Source organism: Cotesia glomerata, linkage group LG5 (genome assembly GCF_020080835.1).
Source record: "Cotesia glomerata isolate CgM1 linkage group LG5, MPM_Cglom_v2.3, whole genome shotgun sequence".
Taxonomy (NCBI): Eukaryota; Metazoa; Arthropoda; class Insecta; order Hymenoptera; family Braconidae; genus Cotesia; species Cotesia glomerata.
In genome coordinates, this window is record NC_058162.1 from 6784239 (window position 1) to 6798749 (window position 14511).

Sequence of the window (14511 nt, forward strand, 5' to 3'; positions counted from 1 at the left end):
GGTTTACCTCCAATAAGTCTATTTGCATTTGATAAGTCCGTAGGTTGAGCGCTGATCATCAATATTAATACACATTAGTTTAGCCCCATTGTTCTTCAGACGCACCGAATATGAAACAAGAAACATCAGAATATGAAACATCATTTGATAGCAACTTATTATCTATATCTCCATTCTAAATTAATATTCATAACACGTAATTCAATTTTAGTTAATGGAACTACTTGTTTCTTCTGTAAGGATCATTGAATTTAAGATCCACATTACTTTTAGTTTATTAACTTCTTTTAAACTTCCGCAAGTTTATCTATAAAAAACATTGTATTTTACTTAAGTTTCTTTCTAATAAAAAAAATAATTAATTACATTCAAGTATTGATTATCTTGAATATTAATCTTATTATCATCTAACTAAAATTTTCAAAATCCATTATCGAGGCATTGTTATAATAGAATAATCCATTATACATCAAGTAACATTTTGTAAAGGTGTACCGTGTATTTACACACATATACACTCGTATATATATCGTATATCGGTTCGAGCAAGGCTGTCTGGTTTTAAGCAAGCATCTGGCAGAGTTGCATACCCGCATACAAATTGAGTTAGCGTCCTCGTCATAATGTCCAAAGGAAAGATCACTCTACTATATATACTTTTAATCATTTATTATATTTGTTGGTAGCTTCTTCCTCCACCTCCTCCTCCTCCTCTTTCTTTTTTTTTTTCTAAAATTAACCTTTTGTTTTACCTACATACACTCATAAAATAAATAAAAAAAAAAATAATAATAATAATAATAATAATAATAATAAATATTAATATTTATAGTGTCATAACTCTATTTTAAATCCAACAGATTTTTTTTCAGTTCAAAAATTATTTCTACGCAATAATATTGCCATAAATTACAGAGTTATTATTATTATTTTTTAATCTTTCGTACAAACAGTGAGTATATATCCACACTCTGATAGGAAAACACTCATTTAATAGATAATACAACCGTATATATTTTATATTTTATCTTTCTACTCATATCAGTTACACAATTAAATTCATAATGTTATTTTTGTCTTTGATAAAGTTTTGTAAGTAATAAAAGTAAAACAAAATAAAACATTGATTATCATTATTATATATTTACCGCATGAATATTTTAAAAGCTTTATTTTTCAAACATTTACGCGCGTGGATCAAAACTTGGTAGTTGCGATTAGCATACAAATTATCACGGCCTTGTATAAAGTATACAGGATGTCTCTTGTCTTGTAATGTTGTTGCATATCTAGTTTTCTCAATAGTTTATTCTTTTATTTTTTGTTTTTACCATTACAATAAACATAAGATATTATGTTTATTAATTAATTAACAAAACATAAATAAAAGTACTTTATTTGTAATGTAACCTGAGACGGAATAACAAAGTTTGTTTATAATAAAATAATCTTATCTTAAGCTTTCAAATTGTACTAATTGACAGGAAGACAACAAGACTTAGTTATATAAACAATATTTTTGATAAAATGAAAAATATCCAATTTAATCAACACGTTTTCATTTCAATGATTATTCAAGTAAATTTTCTTTTAAAAACACTACACGGAGAAAAATTTATAGGAACCTTTCCAAAAATTATGGGAATGGTTCCTATAATAAAATGATCATTATAGGTATCAATCCTATGCTCATTATGAGAACCATACCCATAGTTTATTGGAAATATTCCTATACAATAATGGAATAGCTTCAATATATTATGGGAATGGTTCCTATAATATTATAGGAATGGTCCCTATAATATTATAGGAATGGTTCCTATAATATTATGGGAATGACGCACATAATAATAGAAAAATGTTTATGTTCATAATAATGAAGCAATCACATCAAAAATATAAAGTATAATTATTATATATTTTTTTGCTAATAAATTTTTTTTTTGTAAATAAAAATTGATCTTTCACTAGAGTGAAAAAATTTCTTTTTTATAATTTTTATTCACGTGTGTACTTAATCTTAAATTGTTTATTCCAACTCAGTTATTATCGTGTTAGATAATATTGAAAAATATTGTAGCAATTCTAAAGTTTCTCTATAATAAAAGGGATATTTTCTCACTATACAATTAGAGGAGCAAAGTAGATATGGAAATTCATTGTTTATTTTTACAATTTCATTTGATTTTTAAAACAAATTATTTATTTACAATACATACGTTGAATATTTATTAAACCCACCTTTTGGGCATGTAACTTTTATTATTTATATATGAACAATATTACTTATTTTACATTTTTCAAATGATGTTATTGGGAAGCAAGTAAAATTATCGAAATTATTAATAATTTCAAATGCTTCAAAGTGGTCATTGAAGTCACAAATAACTTGAGTTATAATGATAAATATCTCAATATTATTATGGGTACAATTATTAGGGTACAATTATTATGGGTACAATTCCCACAATTTAAGTAATCGCTCCTAAAATGGTATAGAAAAACATTTCATTAAAATTATAGGAATGATTTCCATATTTTTCTCTCCATGTAGACATTATTGACTATTGCTCATTAGTGTTTCTCAACTTACCGAATGAACTTGACTGCAAATTGCAGCAACTTGTTAACAATGCTATTCGATTTATTTATAATCTAAGGCGAGGTGAACACATCACACCATATCGACGGTCATTAAATTAGTTCGATGTAAAGTCAAGAAGGCTATACTTTTTAGCCTGATTATTCTTTAAACTGCTGTCAACAGGTGAACCAAAATTTTTGTGGGGTCTATTTATTGAAGAAGACCCTACCATCAGACGATCGCACAGAATTGCAAACAAAAATAACAACATCACTTTCAAAATATCAAACTTTGTCACTACAACCTACGAGCATTCATTTGTTATATGCTATACGGTTTTGGCAAGATTTACCTCCTGAAATTTCAAATTCTTTTGGTTTAGAATCTTTTAAGATAAGAGTATTCGATTTTCTTATAAATCTCAAATAATAGAAAAATAGTGAGCTGGTTAAAATGATTACTTTATAATATCTAAAAACATTACGTCCATTGAAATATTATGTAAATTTTATATTTTAAGTTATCATGTAAATTCTATATTATTAATATGTGTGTATGTATGTATTGGCTGTACTTACAGTACAATTGTGAATTGTAATTTTATATATATCATTTTTGCCATTCGGCTTCGTGCCGTGGCATTTAAATCTAATAAATAAATAAATAAAAACATATCATGCTCGGTTCGCTCGCCATCATTTTTTCAAAAATCTTGCGATTATCTCAGTTGACCAATCAACAACCAGGTAAAAAAGGTCCAGAAGTGACGTAAAACGGCTTAATATTCGCAGTCAACTTTTTAGAAAAGGAAATAAAAATTGGTTAATTTTTCCATAAATAAAAATATAATTAAATCAATTTGTTATAATTTATTCTTAGAAAAGAAAAATGGCGTTAATGTAAAAAAAAATTAGGAAAACGGTTGACCCTAAAGGCCATCCCTGCAACTTCCCGCTAATTTCGTTAATACCTGGGCGCTTAAAATTGCACGTACGAAATTTCTGAGCTCTTCGAGCTCAAAAATACAATCTATGTGTTGTTTTGAGCTCTCCGAGCTCAAAAAGATACCTTTTCTATGCTTTTGAGCTCTTTGAGCTCAAAAGTCTGATGGAGGTTTCATAGAACACTATTTTTTCAAACCGCAATAACTTTTGAATAAATGAACCGATTTTTACGCGGTTAGCAGCATTCTACGCAGTTTTTTAAGCCTCATAAAGAATTTTAAAGTTTCAATTGGTCAAATTGGAAATTTCGGAGTAACTCCGAAAAAACACTTTTTTCGGTTTTCTTTCGTTCACGATCTCTCTCGAACAAATCAACCGATTTTGACCGGATTGGCGGCGATCGACGTGGTTTTTTAAGGTTGAGAACTGATTAGTTTTTGGAATCGATCGGTAAAGCCGTTTAAAAGTTATCCCAAAAAAACCACTTTTGAAAAAATTTTTTTTCCTATTTTTTTTTAGATTTCTCTAAATTTCTCAAAATCTATCGGTCCGAATCGATTCAAATTCACAGAAAATCTAAGTTTGGCGAAGCCCTTTCGAATGGCACCAACCGCGATGAAATCGGTTCAACCGTTCAAAAGTTATGAGGTTTACATACTTACACACACACACACACACACACACACACACACACACACACACACACACACACACACACACACACACACACACACACACACACACACACACGCACGCATGCACACACACACACACACACACACACTCACACACACACACTCACACACACACACTCACACACACACACACATAGTGACACCCTCGCGGAAATAGTCAGGAAAGCTTCCTTGGACCTCAAAACGTCGAGATCTGATAAAAACTCGATTTTCGGAAAACGGGCTAAATCCAATTACTTCCCGATTTTTGAAAATTTTCAATTTTCTTAGCGGGAAGTTAAAAAGGTATTTTTTTGCGTCCTATTTTCAACTTTGGGAATTTTTTTAAAACAGTAAAAAAAATAATCTTAAATGTTTATTCGTAGAATATGTTCTAGAATATAAAATAGAAAATGTCATTAAGAGCCGGTCCCTATGATTGCAGCTTTTCATTTCTCGTCTAAACAAAGAAGATTTTCGAAAAAAACGCTCAGCTACGTAATAGATTTTTTAATTATCTATTTTATAGCTGAGCGTTTTTTTCGAAATTCTCATTTGTTTAAGAGAAAAACATAAAACTGCAATTAGCTTTATCATCACGAGTGCAACAAGGATAGTACCGTTTCTCGCCATAAGTGCGATGCGAGAAAAAGACGGGATCGGCACTTAAATAATTCTGAAGACACTATTAAAAAAATTAATCAAATTTTAGTGAAAAATTCTTGAACCAAGATTATCATTTTGGAGGGCTTGATCGTCTTGAATCAAGAAAAAAAATTTTTAAATCATGAATAATTTCTAGAATTTCTCTTGTAAATGAATTAAATATTTTTATTAGCGAGTCTTGATAAATTTTTTCGTTTTTTTAACTTCCCGCTAAGAAAATCGAAGATTTTCAAAAATCGGGAAGTTATTGTTTTCATCCCGTTTTGCAAAAATCGAGTTTTCATCAGATCTCGACGTTTGAAGGTCACAGGAAGCTTCCCTGACTATCCCCACGAGGTTGTCACTATGTCTGTGTGTGTGTGTGTTTTTTTTTAAGGGGGGGGGAATCCTTTTTACGGATTCTAGGCATAGCTGTTTGGCCTGGATATGTGGCGACTCGACGCAGTGTCATACTAAAACACGACGCTAGCGCCCTTACCCACTAAACCCTAAACCCCTTTTCCTCTTTCCCCTAATCCCTCATGGAAACCGCCGTCAAGCATTACTTCGTGAGGGGAGGATCTAGCTACTGCTCTTTCTTCTGGTGGCTAAGGTGTTATTCTTTCCTCCTTCTAATTGGCGTCATTCGTTCTTCTTCTTTCTATGGACCGCAGATCTGAGAGGACTCCCATGACAAACGTGTTTGTGGCGTTCCAGGCAGCCTCTGATGACAGCATTGCTTCTACTATTGTCTCTGGTTGGATTTTACTCTTCAGGATATTCTCCAGCTCATCTCGCTGTGGATAAAATCGTGGGCACTCAAAGAAGACGTGCTCTGCATCTTCATTGACTCCTAGGCAGGACGGGCACTCTGGGGAATTATCATGCTTAAAGCGGTGGAGATACGCCCGGAAACAGCCGTATCCTGATAATATCTGCGTAAGATAATAGTTGACCTCACCGTGACTCCGGTTTAGCCAAACGTTGATCCTTGATATGAGACGATGCGTCCACCTACCCTTCACTATGGCATCCCACTGTAGTTGCCATCGACTTATGCTCTTCTGCCGTTCTTTTGTTCTAAGCTCCTCAGCGCTTAGTGTGGTTGACTTCTTTCGTTGGTAAAGGATCCGTCTTTCCTCAGCTGAGACTCTGAGAGACAAAGTTCCAGAAATTACACACACTGCTTCCATAGATATTGTGCGGAAGGCGCTTGCTACTCTTAAGGCTCTCAGACGGTAGACTGGTCTAGCCTTTCTCCATGATTCTTGCTTCTCTAGTGCGTCCGCCCAGATAGATATTCCGTAAGTGAGCATTGATGTGACTACAGATGATAGCAGTAGTCTTCTGCTCTGCTTTGGGCCTCCGACGTTTGGCATCAGTCGTGCCAAGCTAGCTACCACTGCTGATGCTTTTGCACTCACGTGTTCGACTTGCTGCTTAAAGTTGAGTCGGGCAACAAGCATCACTCCCAGATATCGGATATATGGTTGTGATGTGATTTCTTGGTATCCGACTTTCAGCTTTATGGTCTCTATCACTTTTCTGCTGGTAATAAGCACAGCCTCAGTCTTCTGTTTAGCCAGTTGTAGATTCATTGAGTCCATCCACCGGTTAACTTTCTCAAAGGTGATACCGAATATGTGGTTTATCTCATCTAGGTGTTTAGCAACGGTTACGACAGCTACATCATCTGCATATGCAACAAGCTTGACACTTCTTGGAAGAGAGTCTCAGCAGGCCATCATACATGACATTCCACAGAAGTGGACTCAGAACGGAACCATGGGGTACACTTCCGGTAATATCATACTCTTTTGGACCATTCTTCGTGTCGTATCTCAGGATTCTGTCCGTGAAGTAGCTAGCCACTATCCTACGTAGGTATCCTGGTACGTTTTTCTCTTCAAGGGCTTGCATAATGCAGTCCCAGTTGGCGGAGTTGAAGGCATTTTTGATGTCCAAAGTGGCCACCAGGCAGTACTTCTTCGCTCCACCCTTCCATCTGATCCCTTCGATTGCCTCCTTGGCCGTTGCAACAACCAGATTGATTGTGTCCAGAGTTGATCGTCCTTTTCGAAAACCATACTGGTTATCTGCCAGGAGTGGATCGACAACTGCTTCTATTCTTTGGTGGATTATACGCTCAAATATCTTACCTGCCGTGTCTAACATACAAAGTGGTCGATAAGATGACGGTTCTTCTGGTGGCTTTTTCCCTTTTGGAAGTAGTACTAGTTGTTGCTGCTTCCACTTCCGAGGGAAAATCCCTTTCTTGAGACATGTGTCATAGATGTCCAGGAACAATGATGGCACTGCTTTTATAGTTGTTTTTAAAGCAATATTGGGGACCCCGTCCAATCCCGGCGCTTTATTGTTCCCTACACGATTACAAGCCTCCATCAGTTCTTCCTCCGTGACAGATGGAATGTCATCCATTTCATTCTGCGCTAATAGGTAGTTAAACTCGCTTTGTTCGGGGAACAACGCGTTTACGATCTTCTGTAGGAGTTGAGGACACGTGGGTGATGGCATTAGCTGGTTTTTCAGATGGGTCATGACCACCTTATACGGCCTACCCCACAGATCTCTGTCCACCTCGTTGATGAGCTCCTTGCAGCATTTTCTTTTGCTATCTTTGATGGCTTTGTTCAGGGATCGACGGGCTTTTTTGTACTCTGCGACCAGCTCCGCAGGGTTAGGTCGTCGGTAGCCACGCTGAGATATTCTTCTCTTCTGATGACACTCTTTACGAAGGGCGCTGATGTGGTCGTTCCACCAGTGAACGGAAGGTCTTGTGTTCATGCCACGTCTACGAGACATACTGGCGTCACAAGCCTGGGTCACTCTTTTCATCAGGTCCTTGGTCTTCTCTTCTGCGCAGCCCGCGATAATCTGGTCACTATTGAGAGCTACTAACAATGCACTTGGGTCAAGAGTTTTTACCTTCCAACCAATGGTGTTAAGTTGCTTTTTAGGTCTTCTCGGGCTCTGGATGTTTGATATTTCCCAGAGAATCGCATTTTCGTCGCTGGCTGTGTAGATATCCATCACCTTCCAGTTGATATTACCTCTGGTGAGGCTGCTACTGACGAAAGTGAGATCTACAATAGAACTTGCGTCTCCTTTGGTGTAGGTTGGTGTATCACCACTGTTGAGCAGTACTACATCTAATGTAGAAAAGGCTTCTAGTAGTTCCTTTCCTCGCGCGTTTGTATGCTTGCTGCCCCAGTCTACTGCCCAGGCGTTGAAGTCCCCGGCTATTGCCACTGGGTGGTAATGCTTCGCGTCCTCGGTAAGTCGATCCAGAAATGCGGTGAATTCGACAGTAGAGAGGCTAGGTGGTGCGTAACAGCTATAGAAGCGGATGCCCTCTACTGATACTGCTACAAAGCCGGCATTGCTGTTGTCAAATGCATTTTGGAAAGGGAGCTTGCCACATGACCAGATGACAGCTTTGGATGTGCTGTCAGATTCCCAGGGTTGGGTACTCAGGTGTTTATATGGCTCTGCTATCAGTACCAAGTCAAGCTCTAGTTCTCGCACGGATTGCATGAGCAGGTCATGCGCTGCCTCACAATGGTTGAGATTGAGCTGCAGTATCCTCATGTTTGTTTGTTCGTCAACTTCTGGAGTGCCTCCTGAAATAACGGGCACTTATAAGTACCGGCATGGTGGGCAACATTCTCTGCACTTTCAATCTCAGCATATAATGCACATTTGGCTGGATTTTTACAATCAGCAATCTTGTGCCCTTCTTGTCCGTACCTGATGCAAAGCTTCGACCGGTCCACCTTGCTTCTGCACTGGGATCCATGATGTCCGAAATGCCAGAATTTAAAGCATTGAATAGGTCTCTTCGTTGCCCTTATTCGGCAATGAACCCAACCAATCCGGATTTTGCTACTTCCATCCAGTAGTTTCTGTGCTGTTACTGCTGGTAGAATTACTGTGGCAATTTGAGTACCTCTATAGGCCTTACGGATCTTGATTGCCTCTAGTGGTATCTCACAGCCATCTCCAGCTTCCTTTTGTAGTGCACCCTGGATGTCGTCCTTCGTTGTGTCATCATCGACGTCTCGGATCTCAATTACCTCCTGTGGTCCTTTGCAGGTTACTCTTGCGTCTTCTTTCAGTATGTCTGCAATGGTCTTTCTCAATGTTTGGCCTTTGTCGGTGTTCTTCCTCGAAAGAGTTATCAGCATATCTCCAGCATTGGTCTTATGGATCTTCTCTACCGTACTGCGGACCTGATCATCAGGGACGTCCTGTTTTATTCGGCGCAGGATCTCAGCGTACTTTGCTTTCTCTGTCAGCCGGATGATGAGGGCATCCGGTCTGATCCCTTTCCGCGGTTTCTTTCGCTTGGGTTCAGATCGGGGCTCCTTTGTCATCTGTTTTGAGAGCACCTCTTTCTTCTGTCGCTTTAGCTCTTTCTTGGACTGAACTTTTTGCCAAACCGACGCTTTTTCCTGTTCGTCGCTTCGTACTGCCGCTCCTTGCGGAGGGCTTTTCTTCAAATCCTTTTTCTTCACGACTTGGCTGATTGCTGGGTCAGGAGAAGGTTGTGTGTGTGTGACTATGTGACTCGCTTATAACTTTTGAATGACTGAACCGATCGGAACCAACCAAACGGCGTTCTAAAGAGTTCCCTCAAACTTGATTTTCCTGTGAATTTGAACCGATTCGGACCGATAGAATTTGAGAAATTTTGAAAAATCTCAAAAAAATAAGAAAAAAATTTTTTTTTTAAGTGGTTTTTTTGGAACAACTTTTAAACGGCTTTATCGATCAACTTTAAAAACTTATCCGCCCTTAAGCTTGAAAAACCACATGGATCGCCGGTAATTCGGTCAAAATCGGTTAATTCGTTCGAGAGATATCGTGAACGAAAGAAAATCGAGAAAATTGTTTTTTTGACATATATTCGACATTTATTATCGGATCGTTTTTGATGACAGAATAATTTTTGGAGCTCAAAAAATTGCGTTGATCGCCGTCAAGAACGTGAAAATCGGTTGATTGGTTCGAGAGATATCCTCGACGAAATATTTGGAAACAAGTGTTTTTTCAACATAACTCCGACATTTTTTGGAATAACTTTTAAACGCCTCTACTGATCAATTCCAAAAATTAATTAGCTCTCAACATAAAAAAAACCACGTCTATCGCCGCCAACCGTGTAAAAATCGGTTCATTCATTCAAAAGTTATTGCGGTTTGAAAATTTGAAAAATTGTGTTTCATCAAATTTCTATCAGATTTTTGAGCTCGGAGAGCTCAAAAGCATAAAAAAGTTATCTCTTTAAACTCAGAGAGCTCTAAATAACACAGAAATGGTATTTTTGAGCTCGGAGAGCTCAAAAACATCATTAGTGCAATTTTAAGCACCTAGGTATGAAATGAGCGGGGAGTTGCACGGATGGCCTTCAGGGTCTACCGTTTTTCTAATTTTTTTTTTTTTTTATTATTACAAATATTTCTTCACTAGAGCTTGATTACCCATGGGTACCTTATACTGCTTTTTTTTAATAAAATAAAAAAAATTACCGATAAAAGATCGTCTCGCGACCAAACTGCCACAAAGTACGATTTTGAATGATATATACAAGATAAAAATGTCATATATCACATATTTCCATAGAATACAGAGTTTGCGACTTCCTGGTACGCGGTTAGTGACCTCGTTGGCATTACATATTACGCGTCGCGCGACGATAAAACCGGAAGTCAACGGTCTTTTCGCTGCTCCCGCACGTCCCTCGAAATGAGAACTAAAAGACGATGAATTCCACAAACTTCCCACTAAATTTTCATTTATCTATTGTCGTTTTAGAACCATCGATTTACAGTTAATTTTGAAACGTAAACAAACTTAGCAAACAAAACTCTTAATCAAGGAATAGAAGAAAAACTTTAGTTTACTCTTAGTGTTGAGTCTCTAGTGAGCAGTGAGCCGTACTATTAACTGGTAAAGTAGATTGAGCTTTAACCTACTCTAACCTTGACGGGTACGAATACCGTCAATTCATCTGTATCGGGGCAATCGACAGTACTTATTCTTTAAGACTGATTGGGTAATTTAAACCCCGAGAAAATGAGATCTCGTTCTTTTTGTTTTTATTTCTTTCGTCCGAACACTAAAACTCTTATGTACTATTTTATGTTTGTTTTTCACTATGTACGTCTATAAATTTGTTGTTTTTACAAACAGAGCGCACCTGCCGTATGAGGTTTTCTTTGTTTCATTCTATCTACTGTCTATTATCACTGGTCGTATGTTCAGTTTTCAGTTACTCAGATAATTAATCAGATTCAAATTTGAGTTCATTTAAAAATATTCTTCATTTCCAGACCATACTTCTCGGGGATAGTGGTGTAGGAAAAACATCGCTGCTAGTTCAATTCGACACTGGAAGTTTCTCGGGGAATTTCGCTGCTACAGTTGGGATCGGATTCACGGTGAGTACATTTTATTATTTTATTTGCTTTTATATATTTTCCATCAATAATAGATCAAGATAATGAAATTTTTAATGGAAAACGAACAAATTAAAGTTAATGTTTAATACGAACAAATTAAAGTTAATGTTTAATACGAACAAATTAAAGTTAATGTTTAATACGAACAAATTAAAGTTAATGTTTAATAAAAATATAATTACATTACAAAATTTATTTTTATGAGCAAATGCATTAATTTTTAGTGAGTTAATGCATTTATTTTTTATTAAAAAAATGAATTTAATAATTAATGAAACAGAATGATCCACTGAACAATTTAATTTAATAATTAGTAAAAATACTAATGCAGAGTAATTCATTATTCAAAACTCTGTAATAAATAAACATTAGGGTGGCGCAAAAAATAGGACTATTTTTATTTTTTATGTATTCTATTAAAATATGGTAGTTTATCATATTTTAAGCTTGATGAAAAATTTATAGGGGTCGTTTTAAATTTTTATACTTTTAAAAGTTAAGTGCTTACAACTCTTTCAAGCGACTTTTTAATATTAATATCAACGAACTCAAAATTATTTATCAAGTTGACACACTTATAAAAGTCAGACAAAACAATTATCACTATTGTACTTTAACCAACAAATATTTATCCGGCATCTGAAAAAAATCGTTTAAAGTTTGAGCGACTTCTATAAACAAAATTTTCAGCTTGAAATTTTCAGAGTGCACATAATTTTTAACCTATAAAAAAATAGAATTCCGATAGACAAAATTAAAAGAAAATTCAATTTCTGACGATTTTATAAATTTAAAAAAACTGGAGCGACCCCTAATAAAGTTTTTATTGATTTGATTTTTACAGAGAGATTTTTAAATATTTATAACGAAAATATTTTCACTGTAGACTCGGAAAATAAACATAGTCGGATTTTTTTTCGCAACCCTCGTATAACAAATATTCGTCATTTACATTGAAATTTTTGGTCATTTTTATCATAATACAAAAATGTGAGCAATGCATTTATGAAATTTTCGACCAATTTAATAAAAAAATATTTCGTAATATTATAAATAAATTTTATGTATCTTTGCTTTAAAAAAATTTTTTTAAATCAATTAAATTTTTCCATCAGTGGAAAAAAATTAATAAAAGAGCAATCTCTAAAGAAGATATCTGAACGTTAATTACATTTTTTCAATACCGCATCGAGCATCGAACATCGAACGAAAATCGATTCCTCAAGTTTTAATACATCTTTCCTTAGGATTGACAATATAAGGTATGGTCGTGTGGAGGATAGAGAAGAAAGAGACATGTTGAGATCTTCGAAAGAAAAATAGAGGTACAAAAGCAAAAAGGGCGCGATGGGTAATAAATCAAGTTGAGTCTGACAGTAGCAAGTGGACTAGTGGCTAGCAGGCTTCTTTTCACCTTTTTTATAATATTTTTTTCTTTATATATCTTTCCTCCAAGATAATAAGACCCGAGATTCAATCATCATTATTTCGAATGAAAATCTTCCATTAAAATAATACCTACATTTTTTATTCATTTTTTTCATAAAACTGATGAATAAATTTCTGTTTCTAGAGGAAAATCTTGAAAAACTGTTAATCCTCTCGAAAATTTACTAATTACACGAAAAACAACCCATAATTTATAATTGCTTAAGATTGTTTGCATTGGCAATCCTACACTAAAACACTATAAAACATAATACTTATGTCTAGTATATACTTATATACAGAGTCGTCAATATTTCGCACCCATAATAAAATTTTCAGCTATATCTATTATTTAAAAAAACAAAGAAAAATTTCTACAGGTTGAGATTAAAGAAAATTCTTTGAATAATAAAAAATCTAAATTTAAAGATTTAAATTTAAGCCTAGAGCTGATCATAAAAGCGACGACAGAAAAATTTGTGTGATTTAGTGAAGAAAAATGAGGAGAAATAAGACGATGTAAATGATTCTATGAAAAATATTTTTTTATTCAACAAAAATGATCCCACTATATCCCAAAATATAAATAATATAGAACTAAAAATGTAATTAAAAATACTTCTAAAGTAAAAATAAAAATAACGGATTACAATTTTATAACTTGATTTTGTCAGAATAAAAACCACTCGTTTAACGAAAACTCTCTATAATGTATAGAAATACTGATGTCTCTTCAATTTCGCTGTACACACGCATAAAAATGATTTTGTTGAAATAACAAAAGACGGGATAACTAAAAAATATGTTCTGGTAACAAATGAGTTTAGTTATAGTAACAAATCCATTAATCGCATTAACAAAATGTTTCAAGTTGTACTAACAAACCAGTCTGTTAAATTACCAAATCAATTTGTTGTCCTAACGAAATCATTTTATTGCAATAACAAAACTAATTTGTTGCTAAAATATTTTCCAAATCAGATATCACTGATTATAGCATATTCTTAAATCATGGATTCTTATAAAATTTAATGTAACATTTAATGTAAATTTATTTGTTATTTTAATAGAATAATTTTGCTGTTTCAACAAAAAAATTTGTTATACTAACTGAATTATTTGGTCGAATCTACTTAAAGATTTTGCTATAGTAACCAAATTGTTTTGTTGTTATAACATATTAATAACTTGCTATAATCTAAATTTTGTTATTTTAACATATAATTTGTTATCCCTATGTTAACAAATGCATTTGTTACTAGAACATATCTTAAGTTATTTTAACAAAATTTTTTTCTGCGTGCAGAGTTTAAACTGTAGTTAATTTTTGAGCGCTTACACAGAAAAAAAATTATTGAGTCGAGGGTAAATTTTCTTGTGTTAAGAAAATATTAAGGAAGATTAAATATTTCTTGAATAAAGTCAAATTTTCTTGACCCAAAAAAATTTGTTTTTACTCAAAAATAACTTTAGTCTTCCCAAAATTTTTTTTGCCACACGTTCATTTTTTCTGTGAAAAAAAGCTAAAAAATCTAAACATGGTACTTTCTTAATCAATAACTTGATTAAAATCAATAACTTTTTATTTTAAATAATTGAATTCTTAAATTTTGAATGTTAGTTAAAAAATTTTTTTGCTTGATTCAAAATGATCAAATTCTTAAAAATATTTTTTTTTTTCTGGTCAAGTTAATTTCTTCAACAGTCTTTATAAATGAATGCGTTTATATTAAACCATCAAGTGAATTAATTTG

General features: G+C 34.2%; 1 protein-coding gene across 2 annotated transcripts in view; it reads left to right on the plus strand.

Annotated features, from left to right (window-relative positions):
* LOC123266211 (ras-related protein Rab-37) overlaps positions 1-14511 on the plus strand; it is a 134783-nt gene that overhangs the window by 88608 nt on the left and 31664 nt on the right. For both annotated transcript variants that reach the window (XM_044730305.1, XM_044730304.1), the window contains exon 3: positions 11201-11308. In XM_044730305.1, the coding sequence (XP_044586240.1) occupies positions 11201-11308 (108 nt within the window). The remainder of the gene's footprint in view (positions 1-11200; positions 11309-14511) is intronic.